We start from the raw sequence: 19346 nt of genomic DNA, 5'->3' as shown, positions 1-19346 counted from the left end.
CAAGGTTGTGCTGCTGAATCTGTAGAGAACAATGTTCTCTCGGTTAGGCTGCATCTGGTTGATGGTGACTGTGTAGGAATGGCACAGCTTTGATGCATGTTTTGTTTTGAAATGCCTTTGGAGTTTGGTCACAGTTGCCACATTGGGAAATGGAGTAGACAGCTGGGTTTCACTAGTAGTAGAGAGACAAATAACTAGGTCATGTGCATTAAATATTGAAGGATGGATATTGACCTGGTTACAGCCTTCCTCACACTTTCTACGATATGGGGTCCAAAAATGCTCACAATATTCCAACAGCAGTCCGACCAGTCATATTAAGCCTCAGCATTGCATCCCTGTTTTTATATTCTATTCCACTTGTGGACTAGTCTGCTTGTGAAAGATGAAGGCGTTTGCATCAACAAAAACAACCATTCCATTGTTTTCTCTGCACGCCAGTGGTTTGGTTGGAATGCAGACATTTCCAAAGAATGGTCTTGACCCAAAACATCACCCATTCCTTCTCCAGAGATGCTAATGTCCTGCTGAGTTACTCCAGCTTTTTGTGTCTATCTGCAGACATTTCTAAAGTGTAAATTGTCTCTTTCAGATATGTGTTAGCGCTAGGCTCAGACTCCAGATTTCCTTGGTGCTCAGAGACCCGGGTTCAATGCTGACTACAGGGGCTGTCTGTATGGAGTTTGTATGTTCTCCCTGTGACCTGTGTGAATTTTCTCCAGGATCTCCGGATTCCTCTCACATTCTAAAGACATTAGTTTTCTTGGTATAATTGTAAATTGTCTCTAATGTGTGTAGGATAGTGTTAGTGTGCGGGGATCGCTGGTCGGCCCTAACCCGGTGGGCCGAAAGGCTGTTTCTGTGCTGTATTTCTAAACTAAACTCATAGATTGTGTGACACTGTTCATTATGAGTCAGTGGTATCAGGACACCACACTGGGTGTAATTTTGGTGTACAAAATGCCAAAGGAAGAAAATACTTACTTTAACACCAGTGCAACATCATGAGATTGATCCCTGTGGCAAGAGGTTTGGCCTCTGAGCAAGGTGATTGGGAAAGATTGGCTGATATTGCAGAAATGAGAGATGATATCATTGAGGTGTTCACGATTTTGAGATTGGGGGGATGATAAAAGGTTGCTTCCACAGGCTGGAGAAAGTACACGGAGATACAGTGCAGAAACAGGCTCTTTGGCCCAGCAAGCCCGCACCAAGCAGCGACCAACCCGTACACTTAACCTACATGCATTAGGGGCAATTTTACAACTCGCTGAAGCAAATTAACTTACAAACCTGTGCTTCTTTGGAGTCTGGGAGGAAACCGGAGCACCCGGAGAAAACCCACATGGTCACAGGGAGAACGTACAAACTCTGTATGGACAGCACCTGCAGTCAGGATCGAACCCGGGTCTCTGGCGCTGTAAAGCAGCAATTCTACTGCTGCGCCACCGTGCCACTGCCCCATCAGATGAATGCTTAAGAATGAAAGAATAGTGGCACAGATAAATTGTATAGGAATCTGTTGAATTGCTAGATACCTGACTTGATGGCATTCACTTTATATGTTGTGAATAAGTTTGTGCATTAGCGTAAGAATGGCAGTGAATTGGCGGATCTTTGAAAGTAAAAATCGTGTGAGGCATAAAATTGCTGCTGATCGCTATTACCCATCGTACACTATTGTGTAAGGTTAAGATGTCTCTCCATTTCCGCTATCTATTATCTGACAGCTTGCGTATCTTGGGGAGGTATTTGTATGTTAGTGCAGTCTTTGCCGTACAAATTGGAAGACCAATCCTCGTATCGGCTTGAGCAGAAGTGTGCATCACTTTGTTATGGGGTGCAGGCAAGGGGATTTATGCTTCCTCAGTAATGCAGGTGCTGCTTGTGTGTTCTCAAACAGTTTGTTATTTACTGCAGTATCTGCGGCTATTTACTTGTGCCAGACCATGTATTCAGTTTGGTCACCTTAGTTCGTTTGAGGAGATTAGAGGACATATAATACACAGAGAAATGAGCCAAATCTCTTTGCTGCTTCACTCTTCACGGCATTGTAACAGGAAGATTGCAGCTTGGTTGTAGCACTTGGCCACAGGTTCTATGCCAGTCTTGCTTTCTTTACTAAATCTTTCTGTGCACTGCAGGTGTCTTCTTATGGAACGGCTCGATATAATCAGGTCTGGTTGCCTTCGCCACTCCCCCCCTCTCCCCCTCTCCCCCTCTCCCCCTCCCCCTCTCCTCCTCTCCTCTCCCCCTGTCCTCCTCCTCCCCCCCCCGCTACCCGTTTCACAAAGAAACTGGCATTTTGTTCCTGGCACTGTCGGGCAGGAGGATATTTGGGGTCAGTCTCGGGACACAAGAAAGACTTGTGCGTGCTCTCATTGAGTGCTGGCACCACAGTTGGCATGGAGTCCGCAGGAGAGGTCAGTGCCACAAGCACGCAAAGCCCACACACAGAGGCGACTGAGGCAGCTCCATGCCAACATGGGCGGGAAAGCTTGCCAGCCCCAACACGACTCCTTTCTTATGTGACAGGGTGAGGACCACAGGATTAAAACACGACAGATCAAACCTGGTAACTGATTGCATTGGTGGCTGATTATACCTCATAACCAGGGTGAAAATTTCCTTGGGCTAGCTTATATTTATTTTTCTTACAAACAAGTATTTTATTCATAACATATGTGCAGTAAATAAATCAGATATCTCTTTCAGAATCAGAATCACACTTTCTTCGCCAAGTATGTTTTGCAACATATGAGGAATTTCAGTGGCCGGGTCAGTCATACGATTAAAAGAACCAGATCACTCAAACACATTATAACATGAACATCCACCACAGTGACTCCTACACATTCCTCACTGTGATGGAAGGCGAAATAAAGTTCAAGTCCTTCCCTTAGTTCTTCCTCGGTCGTGGGCCTCGAGCATCCGTTGACGGGACGATTTTGACTACCGTAGCCGGAGGCGTTCAAGCCCTCCGCGTCGAGGCGATCAGCTCCCGCATCGGGGGGATGTCAGCTCCCCCACGCCGGGCGATCGGAACTCGCGCCGGGGCTGGTCGAACCTTCCGCGACGTTGGAGCTTCCCGACTAGCCTCTCCCGACTGCGAACTTGATGGTAAAGTCCGCGGTGGCCACGGTGGGAGCGATCCCAGGCAGGGGAACAGCTCCGATGTTAAGTCTGCACCCCGCGATAGGGCTCAAAGTCAGTCCGAGGAGGCCTCCAGCTCCATCGATGGTAGGCCGCAGAGCGCCCGGAGAATGTGATCCGAAAATTAATCACATCTCCGGCAAGGTAAGAACTTGAAAAAAAAAGTTTCCCCCTCCCCCCTCCCCCCTCCTCCCTCCTCCCTCCTCCCTCCCCCCTCCTCCCTCCTCCCTCCTCCCTCCCCCCTCCTCCCTCCCCCCTCCATATGATCTCCATACAATCAGCCCTGGGATCATTATTGTAAACAACCTCTCCAAAGCCAGCTCATCCTTCCTCAGATATGGGGCTCAAAACTGCTCACAATAGGAAAACCATGGTTCACAATTAACTGAAGACCTCAAAAACCTCTTAAAAACAGACTTCGGCATTTTGCTGTCCCTCCTGCTGAGTATGTAGTCTGCAAGAATGTTACATAAGTGACCATTTTTTCATGTACAGGCTCAGACCCTCGGAGAATGGACAGGTTCTATTGTCACACGCCATCTACAGGAGCCCACCAGCCGACGAGGAAAAGTAGATAGCGATTGGGAACCAAACCATCTTATCTTTTCTAATTGAACTCTACTCTGAATCCTACTGGCTCCCAGCCCCCATTAGGATTTTAACGCGATTTATTGGTTTGAACGGGTTGCCATTCCATTACTCACAGCAAAAACCTTCTTAGACCTCGAGGGGAATGTTCATCCACAGTATTATTTATCAGGCGGAGTTGTGTTCCCAGCTGAGGAAAGGTGCACGAATTTGACTCCATTCATCCCGTGTTGTTTGTTTGTGTCAAATCCCCATGCTGATGTTCTCAAAAAGAAACCACGGACCTTTCACATTCGAGGAAAGCTATTCTTTATTCCATCTAGCCCATGTGTGATGCCTGGTCTTCCCTCCCAGTCCATCCCAATGAGACTGAGTCTTATCTCCTCTCTTCCCAGGCAGTCAGGGTTAGAGGGACAGTACCTCGTATTCCATTTGGGTAGCTTTCAACCCAACGGTATGAACATTCAGGGCTGGATTTACGTATAAGCTTCACAAGCTTAGGGCCTCGGCAGGGCCGTATTTACCTATAGGCTTCTGAGGCAGAAGGCAGCCTAGGGCCTCAAAATCTAGGGGGCCTCCGGCCAAGGTGTTTTTTTCCCCAGAGTAAAAAAAATCCAGAGAAAAACAAATTGGAGCACTATCAGCGTTTCCACTTTGACAGAAATTACCTGAAATTCTGGTTCTGGTCCGCTGGAAGTTTTAGGAAAAAAAATTGCGACCATTCACGCCTGCGCAATTGGGGGAAGCCGGTGACGCAGTAGCGACGCAAAATTACATTGTCTCTCCGCGCGTGCGCAGTGGGCCCGGGTGGGTTCAGATCTCCATTTGCACTCCACACAATCACCTCGATGCCTCGTGTCTACCAAAGATCCTAAGTGTCTACTCCAGGTAAGTAGTGAAATATTGTGTTGCGGGAGTGCCCGTTTCTCCGGGCCTGGAGGGGGGGGGGGGCTGTGGTGTCTGCGGTGCGGAGTCGGAGCCTTGCTGCGTGGGGGAGGGAGGGAGAGAGAGGGGGGATGTGAGAGAGGGAGGGGTGGAGAGGGAGGGGGGAGATAGGTGGGGAGAGAGGTGGGGAGGGAGAGAGGTGGGGAGGGGGGAGAGAGAGGTGGAGGGAGGGGGAGAGGTGGAAGGGGAGAGGGAAAGGGGATTATCTTTAGTGAGATTGCAAAATTAAGGTAGGTATTAGAGCAATTATATTTTCTCCTCCATATGAATAATATCAAACAATTGGAACTGATTTCATCTCCTTGATAACAATACTGAAAAATATGTATTACATAGTTTGCGACTTTCATTTTGCATCATATTTTTAATGTGCACACACTAACACAGTCGAACAGTAACAGGCAATCAAATCAACGCACAAAACATTTTCTAAAAAAAGGTTTTATTTACTGCAAAAACTTACAGTATATTATTTGCAGTTTGCATGCTCCTTCAGAACATTTTACATAACATTTTACAGTACAACTCGATTATTAAAACAAGGACAGCTTCAATTCTTGATTTTAAAAATGTATACAACAATGACTCCAATCATCCCATTCCAACCACTCATTACTCTTGACTTAACCAAAATTATTTCTGAAATATTAGTCATAAATTTGGTGCAAAAATGCTACAAAATAAGGTTCAGAATTCACCAGAGAACATCTAAAACCCCAGAGCTTCCAGGGCCCTTAAGCGGGCCCTGTACCCCGGCCGCAAGGGTCTTTGAGCTTCGCGCTTGTGATATGCACTGCATACACTCATTTCACATAAATTTATTGTAATCCTGCCATGCCACCACCCCTATTGAAAAACTTCGTACAGGCCTGGTGTATAATATTTTTGACACTGTTATAGGCCTTTCTTACATATGCTGTCACAATGCACTGTGGTCTCTAAACAACACTTCAGTAATTTTCCTTGCCCTCCATTTTCCTCTCATCGTGGGTGTGGGGGATTGGGAGGGGCCTCACAAGTGGAATAGTCTAGGGCCTCTCTTCATCTAAATCCGGCCCTGTGAACATTGAATTCTCCAATTTTAGGTAACCTCTAAACACACCCGCCTCCCACGCCCTCCTCTTTCTCCCTCACATCTCCCCTTTCTCTACCCCCCCCCCGCCATCCCCTGTGTCCCACTTAGACTCCCACCTATTTCTCCCCAGCCCCCCCTCCTGCTACATTGCTCCCTCTGGCTTCACAATTTTCAACTCTTCATTCCTGTCTCACATCTTCTGCTTTCATATCTGGCCTTTGTCCCACCATCTACCTATCAACTCTCGCCTCTGTCCTCGCCTGCCACACTTTGTTCTGCCTCTCTCCTCTTCCAGCTTTCTTCTCTCCCACCACAATCTGTCTGAAGAAGGGTCTCAACCCAAGACGTCTCTGGCCAATGTTGGCCAGAGATGCTGCCTGACCCGCCATGTTACTCCAGCACTTTGTGTCTTCAACTGTTGGACAACTAATGATTGCATTGCTAGTGAGTCCCCATTCTTTGAATAAGTGAATAAAAGCTCTCCTGGGGAAAACTGATCAAGTTCAATGGCTTTTGTTTTCAATCAATTATCCTTCCTCCAACTCTGCATGAGACACAGTTGAAGGTGATGGTGACCATTGTGAAAGTTGTACACAAACACGCATTGGAAGAACTGGTCCATTCCTGTTGCAATGGCTTGGAGGAGAGGCATATGTAGAACGGCGAGCAGTCTGCAGATGCACGGGGAACGGTGAAGACTGATTAGGCAGCAGAAGTGAACTAAGAATCCATGCAAGTTGTTTGTACGCATTCCATCACCTTCAAAGAACCAAGAAATACAATTGCATAATCAAGAAGCATGCAGCCCAACTTACTCTAGTATTATTTAATGAATGAGATGTAGTTAAGACTTTGTCGAACATTTTGAGCTTATGTGGAGACGTATGATAGAATGAGTAAATAGCAGCAACCTTCTTTAATGGAGATTATACAGTCAGTAGGTTCACAAAGCGTGGAAGGAAATAATATAGCAGGTGATTTACTCGTAAACACTTGATCTGAGCCATTGCCGATAGAACACAGTAACATTTAATGGTAAGAGTATGAGATTTTTCATGACACATTTTAACATCGATGAAGCTATTACAAGCTGCTTCAGCCAGTGACAGGTGAAGATAAGTACCACTTGGATCAAATATTCTCCTGTATGGATCTGCAATACGTTGACATCAATATCTGCTAGAGTTACCCACTTCCTGTGTATAACATATGCCCCCTAAATAACATCTGAAAGTTGAAAACCTTTTGTGCCTCTACTCCATCTCACCCATTGAAACATTTTTGGGGTCATTGAAACAAATATGATCCTGAGGGACATGGCAAGGTGGTTGAGGAGAAGATGTTTCCTCTGATGGGAGAATCTAGAACCTGACACTGCCTTTTAAAATGTGTAGGAAGGAGCTGCAGATGCTGGTTTAAACCAAAGATAGACACAAAAAGCTGGAGTAACTCAGCGGTACTGAAGAAGAATCTCGTCCTGAATCGTCACCGATTCCTTCTCTCCAGAGATGCTGCCTGTCCTGCTGAGTTACTCTAGCTTTTTGTGACTGCCTTTTAAAAAAATTAGCTGTTGCCCATATAAGATGGAGATGAGGTGAAATCTTTTCTCGCAGAGGGCCATAAGTTTTTTAACTTTCTACTTCAGTGTGGTAGAGCAGCAGTCTTTTAATGGTTTTTAAAGAAAGGATAGATTCTTGAAGTGAAGGTGTGGAGTGAAAGGTAAATATGGGTAAACATGGATGCAAAGCAGACATTATAACCAGATCAGCCATGTCCTTATTGAATGGGTGAGCAAGCAAGTTGGTGAGAATGGCCTCCTATTTATTGCTCCTAGTTCTTGCATGATTTGTTCATATTATGCTTGAGGTAATCTGTATGAGTTTTGTTTGGCTACTGAAGTTTATGTTGGCATCAATTTTTATGAGAAGCTTCTAGTTGTCTGTTAGTTTTGCTGCAGTGATAGGTGGCTAGGTCTTACTGATCTGATACGTGATGGGCGGTGTCACCATTGGTTACCATCCCCACACCCCCTATGTCATAAGTGATAGGAGCATAATTAGGGCATTTGGACCATCAAGTCTACTCCGCCATTCAATCATGACTGATCTATCTCTCTCTCTCTCCTAACCCCATTATCCTGCCTTCTCCCCATATCCATTGACACCTGTATTAATTAAGAACCTATCCTCCTCTGCCTTAAAAATATCCATTGGCTTGGTCTCCACAGCTTTCTGTGGCAAAGTATTCCACAGATTCACCACCCTCTGACTAAAGAACTTTCGTCCTCATCTCCTTCCTAACGGAACGTCCTTTAATTCTGAGGCTATGACCTCTAGTCCTAGACTCTCCCACTAGTGGAAATATCCAGTGGTGGACTAACCTTGCAGGCCCATCTCGCATTTGATGGGGAGCAGTGTAGACTGAGGAAGATCTGGATCCAAAACATGCCGGATAACTTTGAAAGCTGGCAAAGCTGAACCTCCAGCTTGGTTGCCTGTTAAAAATGATTATGAATGCTTGTAAAAATATATATATATCTTTGCCATTCAACGAGATTTAATAGTTGTTCTAAATTAAGTAAACTATGTTAACTTTTTAAAGTAATATAAAATAGTAGTTTAAAACATTAAACAAGATTATGGGGAAATAAAGTAGTTTGTCTTTTTTTCTCTTGTCTTGCATCTTCAACAATTGAAGTGGGATTTGGATCCCAAGTGGAATCTACTGATGGAGCAAACAAATAGTTTCAGCATTTTGGAACTTTCAGTAAGTAAAGGGCCTATCCCATTTTGTGAATTTATGGGTGACGATGGCTGTCAGTGACTGACGCCCGATGTCGCCTGAAAACCGTCAAGTAGCACGACAGGATGCGACACAGCTGCGTCAAGGTATGTCACTCTGCGTCACCATGGGCCAGGGTGAGCGTCACCATAGGACAGCATGCGGCAGCATAGGGCAGTGCCTGTGATGTCACAGCCGTCAAGCAGCCTCAATGTACGTCCACCCGTGACATGATACGGCAAGATACGACAGGTTGCGTCATCTGGGAAGTATGATGCCATTTGATTATCCAGCTTCCCTATAAAAGTGGACTCGCCGCGACGCATCTTGATGCATCATGGCGCACGATGGCATACGGGTGATGCATGGTGATGCACGGTGACGCAAAATAAATTAGCATAGGCAATGATCGTGCGTCACCCGTACGTCATAGTGCGAAAGGGCGCACGATATGATAAGACATGCAGATATCGCGCAAGGATGTTGGACGTTCCAAAATCCTGGGGCGGCAGGGAGACACCGGGCATTACCGAGCGTCACGCCGCATCACGACCCGACGCCTAAAATGTCACCCAAGTGGGACGGGCCCTTTAGGGATTTCAACATTAAATATCAAATGCATGATTAGAATATTAAAGCAAGAAAAAATTAATGTAACGTTTTGCTCGATCCATTGCTACTAGAGTTCAGGTTTGAAGTGTGTAAGAAGGAACTGCAGATGCTGGTTTGAACTGAATGAAGTCACAAAAAGCTGGAGTAACTCAGCGGGACAGGCAGCATCTCTGGAGAGAAGGAATAGGTGATGTTTTGGGTCTAAGAAGTCTTTCCAGAGATGCTGCCTATTCCGCAGAGTTACACCAGCTTTTTGTGTCTTTCAGGTTTGAAGTGGTCTCCTTATTCAAGTGGGTAGTAAATTAAGGGAGAGAGAGATTAAAACGAGGAAAATCTCCATTAGAAATGTAACCTTAAAATGGTGGAAATACTCAGCAGGTTAGGCAGCATCTATGGAAAGAGAAGCAGAGTTCACATTTCAGCTCTTAAATTCTATTCCGTTTTTCAACGTGCTTCTGTAGTTTGAGTGTTTCCAACATTTTCGGGTTTAATATTAGATTTCCAACATCTGCGGTATGTTGATTTTTAGTTAATGTTTCGGGTTGATAACCTTGTGGTCTGTGACACAGCAGGAAGGATGTGAAGCCCAAGGAGCTAATTGGTGACTTCAGGGAGGAAAGGTTGAGGGACCATGAACCTGTCTTCATCGGCAGGACAACGGTGGAGAGAGTCAACAGCTTCATGTTCCTGAGGATTCACATTTCTGTCGATATGTCCTGAGCCCAGCCCATTGATGCAGTCACAAATAAAGATCAGCAATGTCTCCATTCCCTATGAGGAGATTTGGCATGTCGCTGAATACTTGATCAAACTTCTACAGGTGCAACTCATACTGACTGGTTGCATCATTGGGCAACACAGTGACGCAGTGCTAGAGTTGTTGCCACACATCTCCAGAGACCCAGGTTCGATCCTGACTACAGGGGCTGTCTGTACGGAGTAGGTGCATTCTCCCTGTGACCGCGTGGATTTTCTCCGGGCTCCCAATTTCCTCCCAACTTCAAAGATGTACTGGTTTGTAGGTTAATTGGCTTCAGAAAAATATTAAAATTGTCCCAAGTGTGCAAGATATTGTTAGTGTATGGGGATCACTGGTCGGTGTGGGCCCAAGGGCCTGGTACTGTGCTGTATCTACAAAGTCTCTATAATCTCTATAAGTAAATCATGGCTTGGTTCGAGAGGTTGCAGAAAGTGGTGGTCATGCCCAGTCCTTCATGCATACTGGCCTCCCCTTCATTGAAGGGATCTACAGGAAGTGTTGCCTTAAGAAGGCAGCTACCACCAACAAAAACCCACACCATCCTGGCCCCATTCTCTTCTCGCTGTTGTCATCAGGAAGAAGGTACGGGAACCTGAGAATCATTACCTCCAGGCTCAGGAACAACTTCTTCCCATCAGTAATCACCAGCTTCTTGAATCGCCCTGCATATCCCTAACCGCAACCCTATCTCAGCACTGAACCACTATCGGTTTTGCACTACTATTGTTGTTCTACTTACAGGTCCGCCACTGATTTTCCGGCCACTGGTGGTCCCGCATCTCCTTTACTCCGGACAGAATTACGAGAGCCACGTTGAAATCTCCCCCCCCCACCTGAATATGTTGGTGCCAAGGTGGCCGATCTGGGCAGCCGACTGGCATGTCATATTTGCCCCTTGCGGCCGGGGGTCTGGAACTCCGGCTCAGCTGGAGCAGGCAGATCCGTTCCCATCGCCGACTTCCGCGGCAGACTTGGCGGCCGGTGCCTCGGTCCCTCGGCAGCCGAGGAGGACAGTTCCGGTGCCATTTGAGTTGTTTCAGATACACACCGACAGCACCCAAGGGCAGGATCAAACCCGAGCTGTGGTCTCGATCCGAAACGTCACCCATTCCTTATCTCCAGAGACGCTGCCTGTCCCGCTGAGTTACTCCAGCATTTTGTGTCTATCATCGGTTGAAACCAGCATCTGCAGTTCCTTTCCTACACAGCTCTACCAGATGCGTCACTAACGTTTGGGGAAGAGTGCACCTGATTTAAATGTTTGTGCTTTTACTCAGAAACCGCTCACAAATGGTAATACAGCCGACTCTGATTCTACCCCCTCTTAATGTTTAGCCCCCTGGGGATACCGGCAGTGACAGGGATGCAATTCGGGTCAATTCTTTAGTTTTGTCTTCTTAGATTGGAGGTATTGAGTTCTGTTTCATCATCCCTCCAGTTGGGAATTTTATTTTGTATAGATTTCCACCAGCACAGTCGATAAGGGTCGATAAGGGCAAACCAGCAGATTTCAAATAACTGGAATTTTGAAGAGACATTGTATAAGTGGCTGTATGAGAACTGGTTGCACAAATTAAGGCTTCATTAGACTGTAAGAAATAGAAACAGGAATGTGCGATTCGTGTCTTGTGCCTGCTCAATATGATCACAGCTAATGTTTTGGCCTAGTACCACTTCCTGCACTAGAGTCATAGTCATAGCACTCTATAGAGCTTTTATAGCATGGAAACAGTCCCTTCATCCCTCCTTGCCTATGTCACCCAAGTTGACATACAGGGCTGGTCCCATTTGCCTCCATTTGGCCAGCAACCCTTCAAATCCTATTCTTGTATCTGTCCAATTGTTTTTTAATAGTACCCGCTTCTAAAGCTTCATCTGATAGCTCATTTCCAGATAAGGACTGCTCTCTGAGTGAAAATGTTGCCCCTGAAGTCTTTCTTAAATCTCTCCCCTCTCGGGAGATGGCTCGGTATAAGCCCATGTCCTCTTGTCTTAAAATCCTCCACCCTGGGGAAAGGGACTGTGAGAATTTTATCTATGTCCCTCGTGGTCTTGTGCACCTCAACAAGGTCTAAGGAAAAAAGTCCCTTCTTATAACTCATGCCCAGTCAATATTCTACTGAATTTCTTCAACACCCAAACTGCATATCCCTTAGATGTCTGAATGTTTTAATGTCTATTGATCCCTTTTCCCAGGGTTGGGGACAATGTGTTCCCAAGTTGAAAGACTGGTTAACGAAAACTGATTAGAAATACACCCAGTGATGGATATACTGTTATTAGCTGGGTTACAGATTCGAAATGTTGACTAATAAAAGTCTACAGATCCAAATCCTCTCTTTTTCTCTCCGCATTTGCTGACTGACTCGCTGAGGCTTTTTTTCCAGCATTTTAGCTTTTATTACTGGAAGGATTTCATAAGGATGAGTCTCGGTCACTTGTGATTGAGATTAAATGACCACGTGCGATGTCTCCACATTTGTTGAGAATATAAAGCTGAGTGGGAGCTGTGAGTCATTGAGTCAAACAGCACAGACACAGGCCCTTCAGCCCAACTCACCCTTGCTTGTGGAGGATCTACAGAGAGATATGGTTCAATTAAAGGACTGGGCAGGTATATAATGTGGCAAACCGTGAGATTATTCATCAGGGCTGGAAGAATAAAATCCAGAAGATAGATACAAAGTGCTGGACTAAGTCAGCGGGTCAGGAAGCATCTCTGGAGAAAACGAATGAGTGACGTTTTGGGTCGGAACACCCCTTCGCACTCGACCCGACCCGAAATGTCATCCATTCTTTTTCTCCAAAGATACTGCCTGACCCGCTGAGTTACTCCAGCACTCTGTGTCTACCTTCGGTATAAACCAGCAACTGAAGTTCTTTCCTACACAGAATAAAAGCCAGTAGGGTTTTAAATAGTGGAAAGTTGGTAAATGATGGCTCTCTTCCAGATTTGGCTGCTCTTGTACACCTTCACACTCTGATGCATCAGGCCGCGAGCGAGGAAGGCAAGACTTACTTTGCCTTTTATTCTGAGGGTCTTGGAACACGCGCGCTTTGCTGCAATGGCTGGGCCTTGTGTCTTAAATCCTGCAATCTCTTCAGTTTCAATGTTCTTAAGAAATTGGGGTCGGAGAGCAAATTCATTGCATCTTCTGGAACGACTGCTCTGCATAGAAAAGCAGCAGCCATTTGCTGAGTGATCAATGAGGGGAGACGGTGGATCCCATGGACATTCTTCTCCATAGATCTCGTTTAAAGACTCACTAGTGTGTAATGAGATAGACAAATTCCCGAGGGGTGTACATGGTGCTTTAGCCTCCAGGGGCCAAACTTATTTCTGCTGTGTGGAGGAAGGATGATAGGCCTGGCGGTGGGTTTAATATTAAGATGCCAATAAAAAGGCCTTGCGCCCGACACTGCTGTCTCTTGGTTTGGGCACGCTGACTTCAAACCACAGGCTGCTTGTGCAGTGGATTGGCAGTTGTATCAACATTCCTATCTTTGTTAAGCTGATTTTGTTTTAACCCATCTGTCAAGTAGTTGTCATCCAAGTTATTGAAGAATTCGACAAGTCTGCACTGTCAGTCTCGGCAATGGCGTACATCGCCGCGCTTTGCTGTAAAATAAACAATCCACCATCGTTCCCGACTTCCACGTTAAGGTGCTTGGAGAGTTTTGAGTTACAGGCCAGTGTTGATTGCCAAAAACTCCTTCAGGCATCCTTTGCTGGAAAGTATCGTGCCCTCTGTGGAAAGACATGCTGATATCATTTTAAGATGTTCTTGGCCTCCATAGCTACTGTATTACAACATTGATGGGGGAGTCATGAGATGAGCATGCTCATTTTATGTGAGGCTTATGTCACAACTTACATTACTTGACTGCAGTACAGAATTCTTTTGTTCTCAGTTTTTAATAGGAGATCGTGATCAAGACCTGGAGTGCAATGTACATTGTTCTGGCTCCCAGCTGAAGCCTCTCTGCATTTCCGATGGCAGGACATATGAATCAAGGTGTGATTACCTGAGGGCCAAGTGCCGGGATTCAACACTGGAGATCACACACCGAGGCAGATGTAAAGGTATGTCCCCCTCCTGGTCCCTAATAATTACCCAATTACCAGGAGCAGCGAAAGATGGTCAGTAATTGCCAGCGATGACCACATACTGAGAATGAGTGAGAAAAGGTCAAGTGTTTGTTGTAAAGTGAACAATTGAGGATCTCAATGAAAGGTTCTGCTGGCACGTCGGTAGAAAAGGGAGTCTGAAGAAGGGTCTCAACCTGAAACGTCAGCCATTCATTCTCTCCAGAGATGCCGCCTGTCCCGCTGAGTTACTCCAGCACTTTGCGTTTATCTTCGGTTTGAACCAGCATCTGCAGTTCCTTCCTACACACTGAGATCATTTGACATTGGGACATCTGAGTGGTATTGAGACATCTGCATTGACATTGGGATATCTAAATTACATTGACCATGTTACATATAGCATTACAGCCTCATACTGGCCCAAGAGGTCACAGTGCCTGGAGTGAATCTTTGATAAGTTACTCATTCACACCATTTAACCCTTTCCCCATAGCACTGCAGTTTTTCTCCAGTACATACCCTTTCCCTCTGTGGAGGTGCAATTGAATCTGCTTTCAATGCTCTTGGTTAACTCCTGATAGGACCATGTGGTTTTTAAAAGTAAGAATATTCTCTTAATCTCTGGTTCCTTTACCTAACGTCTGTGTCCTTTAGCCACTGCCAGTGCTGCAAATAGTTGGAAACTGAAAGTAGTTTCTCCCTATCTGCTCCAACAAAAGTTTAGGACACCTTTTTTTTAAAACCTATTTTTTCCAGTCAATCTAAGCTTCTTTAGTCTCTTCACATAACCAAGCACATCTACCCTCCTTGTGTATGGTGTGCACAACCTAAAATTGTAGGTCAACTTGATCTATTTGTTTGTGCCATTGCATCTGCTCCTTTCATCAATGCTTCCATGTTGCAGTTCGCAATAGTCTTCTTGGCAGCTCCACTGCATGGACTCCCTTTCCAGCAAACTGCACAACAGCTTCCCTTTCATTGTGTATGACTGCAGCCCACTTGTGTCAAGTCAGACCACCAAGTATTCTGCCAGGATCTGAAGTGGGACAAAGCCCAGGTCAGATACTCTCCTTCCTCCTCATTGAATTGAATTGAATTGAATTGAATTTCCTTTATTGTCATTCAGACCTTTCAGTCTGAACGAAATTTCGTGCCTGCAGTCATACATACAATAATACAATAATAGACAACAGAACAGACAGTAAACACAAATTAACATCCACCACAGTGAGTCCACCAAGCACCTCCTCACTGTGATGGAGGCAAATACCTTAGGGCTGCTGTCTCTTCCCTCCTCTTCTCCCTCTGCGCTGAGGCGATACCCCACCGGGCGATGGTAAATCAGTCCCGCGGCTCACCGAGCTCCGCGAACGGGCCGGTTCAAACACCGCGGCCCGGGGTGGTCGAAGCTGCCGCCCTCCAGTCCAGCGGGCGCAGCTGTTGACGACGTCGTCCACTGGCCCGCGGCTGAACCCCGGACTCAGGCCGCCGCCGCCAGAAGGCCATCTCAGCCACCGGAGCACCGTTCCAGCCCCGAGCCGGGTCGCCCTCATGGGAGCGTCTCAGCCCCGTGCCAGGCCGCCCTCATGGGAGCGCCGTTACCCTCGAGCTGGGCCACCCTTACGGGAGCGCCGTTACCCTCGTGCTGGGCCGCCCTCACGGGAGCGCCGATCCACCCTCGAGCTGGGCCGCCCCCACGGGAGCGCCGTTACCCTCGTGCTGGGCCGCCCCCACGGGAGCGCCGTTACCCTCGAGCTGGGCCGCCCCCACGGGAGCGCCGTTCCACCCTCGAGCTGGGCCGCCCCCACGGGAGCGCCGTTTCCCTCAGGCTGGGCCGCCCCCACGGGAGCGCCGTTCCACCCTCTAGCTGGGCCGCCCCTACGGGAGCGCCGTTTCCCTCAGGCTGGGCCGCCCCCACGGGAGCGCCGTTCCACCCTCGAGCTGGGCCGCCCCTACGGGAGCGCCGTTACCCTCGAGATGGGCCACTCCCACGGGAGCGCCGTTTCCCTCAGGCTGGGCCACCCTCACGGGAGCGCCGTTCCCCCCTCGAGCTGGGCCACCCCCGTGGGAGCGCAGTTTCCCTTGGGCTGGGCCGCCCCGACGGGAGCGCCGTTACCCTCGGGCTGGGCCGCCCTCACGGGAGCGTCTCAGCCCCTCGCCAGGCCGCCCTCACGGGAGCGTCACAGCCCCTCGCCAGGCCGCTCTCACGGGAGCGTCACAGCCCCTCACGGGAGCGCCGTTCCAACCCCGAGCTGGGCCGCCCTCACGGGAGCGAGCCCAGGGCGATTCCTGACAGGCTGCCTCTGGAGCCTCGAGGTCGCCAGCTCCGCCATTAGGCCTCAGCACAGACGGAGGCAGAGAAGGGGGATACGACAAAAAAGTCGCATTCCCCCGAAGGGAGAGACAGCAAGCCCCGTTTCAACCCCAACACATAAACACAACCTAAAAAAACAAAAACTTAGCTAGACAGAACGAAAAAAACAACACAAAAAAGTAAAAACAAACGGACTGCAGGCGAGCCGCAGCCGTTCACCAGCGCCGCCACTTCCGGACCCGGACTCATGGTCCCGTTCCATCTTCTGCTCTCTCGCTCTCTCTCTCTCTCTCTCGCTCCTCCTGAACATGTGTGATTGAGTTCTAAGTAAAAGGCAAGAGGAAACCTGAGCACCATCAGGAAATCCTGCAGGGATCAGTAGAACAGCAGGCCAGGAGTAGAGTGTATGGGGTTTCAGAGGTGATTCTGTACCAGTGGGACTGCAGATTAATGCAGATTGCTCAGAGACCTCACAGCAGAATGGATTGGTGAAGAGGGGGCATCTGGTAATGATTGGCATTAGGTTCACAACCTCCTCCACCCTGGCCTTGATCTGGGTCTGGAGTACCCTATTGGCCTGTGGAGAACCATCTTCACCAGCCTCAAGAGGAGACTCCATTTCCTCACTGCTTTTCCCTCAACAGTTACCTATTTCCGCATGTTCATCAAGCCAAGGTTAAAATGTATAGCAGTCTGCACCGTGGTGATGATGTTCCTAAATCAGTAGCTCCATGTATGGGTGTGCTAGTGTGTCAGAGGGTTAGACTGCTGCAGGCGAAGGCTATATCGTTATGGAGAAATTTAAATTGCTGAAGGTTTCAACATTGCCAGGTCTAGTGAGATCACGGTATTAGTTTCTGGCGTTGAGCCTCATGGCTGTTGGGCCTGATATGGAACTTTCCTGCTGGTGACTCTCCAGGGCGCTGTGTTGTCCAGTGTGCGTTCTTCTGCCAGTGTCACCACACAGCAGCTTGTGAGCCCTTGCTCCAATCCTTCTGTGGTCCCCTCCCCACTCCTCCCCTCACCTCCCCTCCCCTCCTCCAATGGCAGCCCTCCATACTGGCTGGGTGGCCACTATGGGGTTGTCATGAAGAGTGTCCATTTAGGGGCTGTAACCTTGCCCTCGTTGCTGCTTGGTTAACTGGTGGCAGCTGCTGGAGATTCGGACAACAACCATCACGACCGGATTGCTTCCCATACATGGCAGTGATCTTCACTGGCGGGGGGAGTAAAAAGCTCTGCTTGAGCATTTGCCCAATGATCGTGATACAAGATCATAATCCAAGGAGTCAAATATCGCGGGGGCAAGACACAATGATTATTTAATGCTCTCGAAATAGAGTTGATGAATTTCTATGCGGTGGAACCTTTTGGCACACATAGAGTCATGAGGTCATACAGCATAGAAACGGGCCCTTCAGCCCAGCTTGCCCGTGCCGACCAAGGTGCCCCATCTACACTGCATTTGGCCAATATCCCTCTAAACCTTTCCCATCCATGTACCTATTCAAATGTCTTTTTGGTTTTTGCCTCGACTACCTCCTCTGGCAGCTTGTTCCCTATACCCACCACCACTGTGTGAACCAATTGCTCCTCGGATTCCTATTAAATCTTTCCCCTCTCTCCTTAAACCTTTGTCCTCTGGTTCTTGATTTCCCTACTCTTGGTGAATTTGGCCCTTTGCACCACCTTGTAATTCTGCATTTTAAGCCTAAAGTACGTAACTAATTGCTTTATACAAGTTTGTACTGAATTGGTCAATTGACCTATCAGGATTTTAAAGAAATCTTTTCCTAACATCCCACCTGGTGCTTTTGCCAGCTATTTCAAACCTCTGGTTACAAACCTGCACTTCAGAGGAATTCACAAGTTACAGGAGTAGAATTAGGCCATTTGGCCCATCGAGTCTATTCCGCCAGTCAATCATGGCTGACCTCTGCCTCCTAATCCCATTTTCCTACCTTCACCCCATAACCCTTGACACCCATTCTAACCAAGAATTAATTTTACCTACTGCTCTCTCAAATCTTCTTGAAGCTTTTTGAACACTCCCCCTTAACTTTCTTGGATCTGATATCAATCTCACCTTCATCCGACGGCCAAATAGACTAACTCCAATCTAGATGTTGGATAAAATCCTGATAATTTTCCTTTGTTCCCTCTCCAAGCCCTTGATATCCTAAAGCAAATGGCCCACAATTGTAGTTGTATATCATTGGCAGCAATAAACAGATGTCTACATGTACATTGTGCCAGCGTCCCACATTACAATAATGATAATAATATATTTTATTGTCATTGCACATAAGTGCAATGAGGTTTGGGTATGCAGCTTCCATCCGATGTCATAACTTAAATAACTAATAAAATTAAGATTTAGATACCCCGAGAACATGGTTTGTAAAAAGAACATTAAAACAGTAAAACAGGCAAATACCAAATATATCCCAAATAATGTTGTTTTTTCCACGTTCTTGACTTGACTTGCCTTCATATCCCACTGGTTTTGCATGCTACTTAAACTTGGATTACTTGGATGATACTTGAATGCTACTCTGTTGTTTGTTTTCCCCCCAAAGAACATTGATCCAAAGTTAAACTGAATCTGCACGTGTCTCTTTCACCAATCTATGTCCCCCCCAAAAACAATGATTGCCATACTTGCAATTTACTCTCTTGTTTTCTGATTTTCATCATTTGCAGACATTGGAATTCTACTTCATCAGCATGTAAAGGTCATTTATATTAAACATGAGAAAATCAAAATAGCTGATACTGACCCGTGTAAAATCCCATTGTGTGAAAAATGGCTACAACTTTCAATCTTCTACGCTGCAGCCCCTTTCCCACTTGTGTTACTGCCTACTTTGGCAGTCCCTCAGGATCTAAGATGGCTTACACCTCTCTGGTTTTGTTGGCTGATCTTTCCATGGGGAACCGCACGGCTTTTCATGGTGGCTGATGGGGCGGCCGAGTAGTTTGTGAGGAGTTCTGCTCCTCCTGCTGCCCGCACAGGATTTCCCTGCGC

The 19346-nt window shown here is 47.1% G+C and overlaps 1 protein-coding gene across 5 annotated transcripts in view; it reads left to right on the top strand.

Moving 5' to 3' along the window:
• Positions 1-19346, top strand: part of smoc1 (SPARC related modular calcium binding 1) — a 199255-nt gene that overhangs the window by 16346 nt on the left and 163563 nt on the right. For all 5 annotated transcript variants that reach the window (XM_033026838.1, XM_033026837.1, XM_033026840.1 and 2 more), the window contains exon 2: positions 13827-13998. In XM_033026838.1, coding sequence (XP_032882729.1) covers positions 13827-13998 — 172 coding nt within the window. The remainder of the gene's footprint in view (positions 1-13826; positions 13999-19346) is intronic.

The sequence above is a fragment of the Amblyraja radiata genome, chromosome 9 (genome assembly GCF_010909765.2).
Source record: "Amblyraja radiata isolate CabotCenter1 chromosome 9, sAmbRad1.1.pri, whole genome shotgun sequence".
Lineage (NCBI taxonomy): Eukaryota > Metazoa > Chordata > Chondrichthyes > Rajiformes > Rajidae > Amblyraja > Amblyraja radiata.
This window is presented reverse-complemented; position numbering and strand designations above follow the sequence as displayed.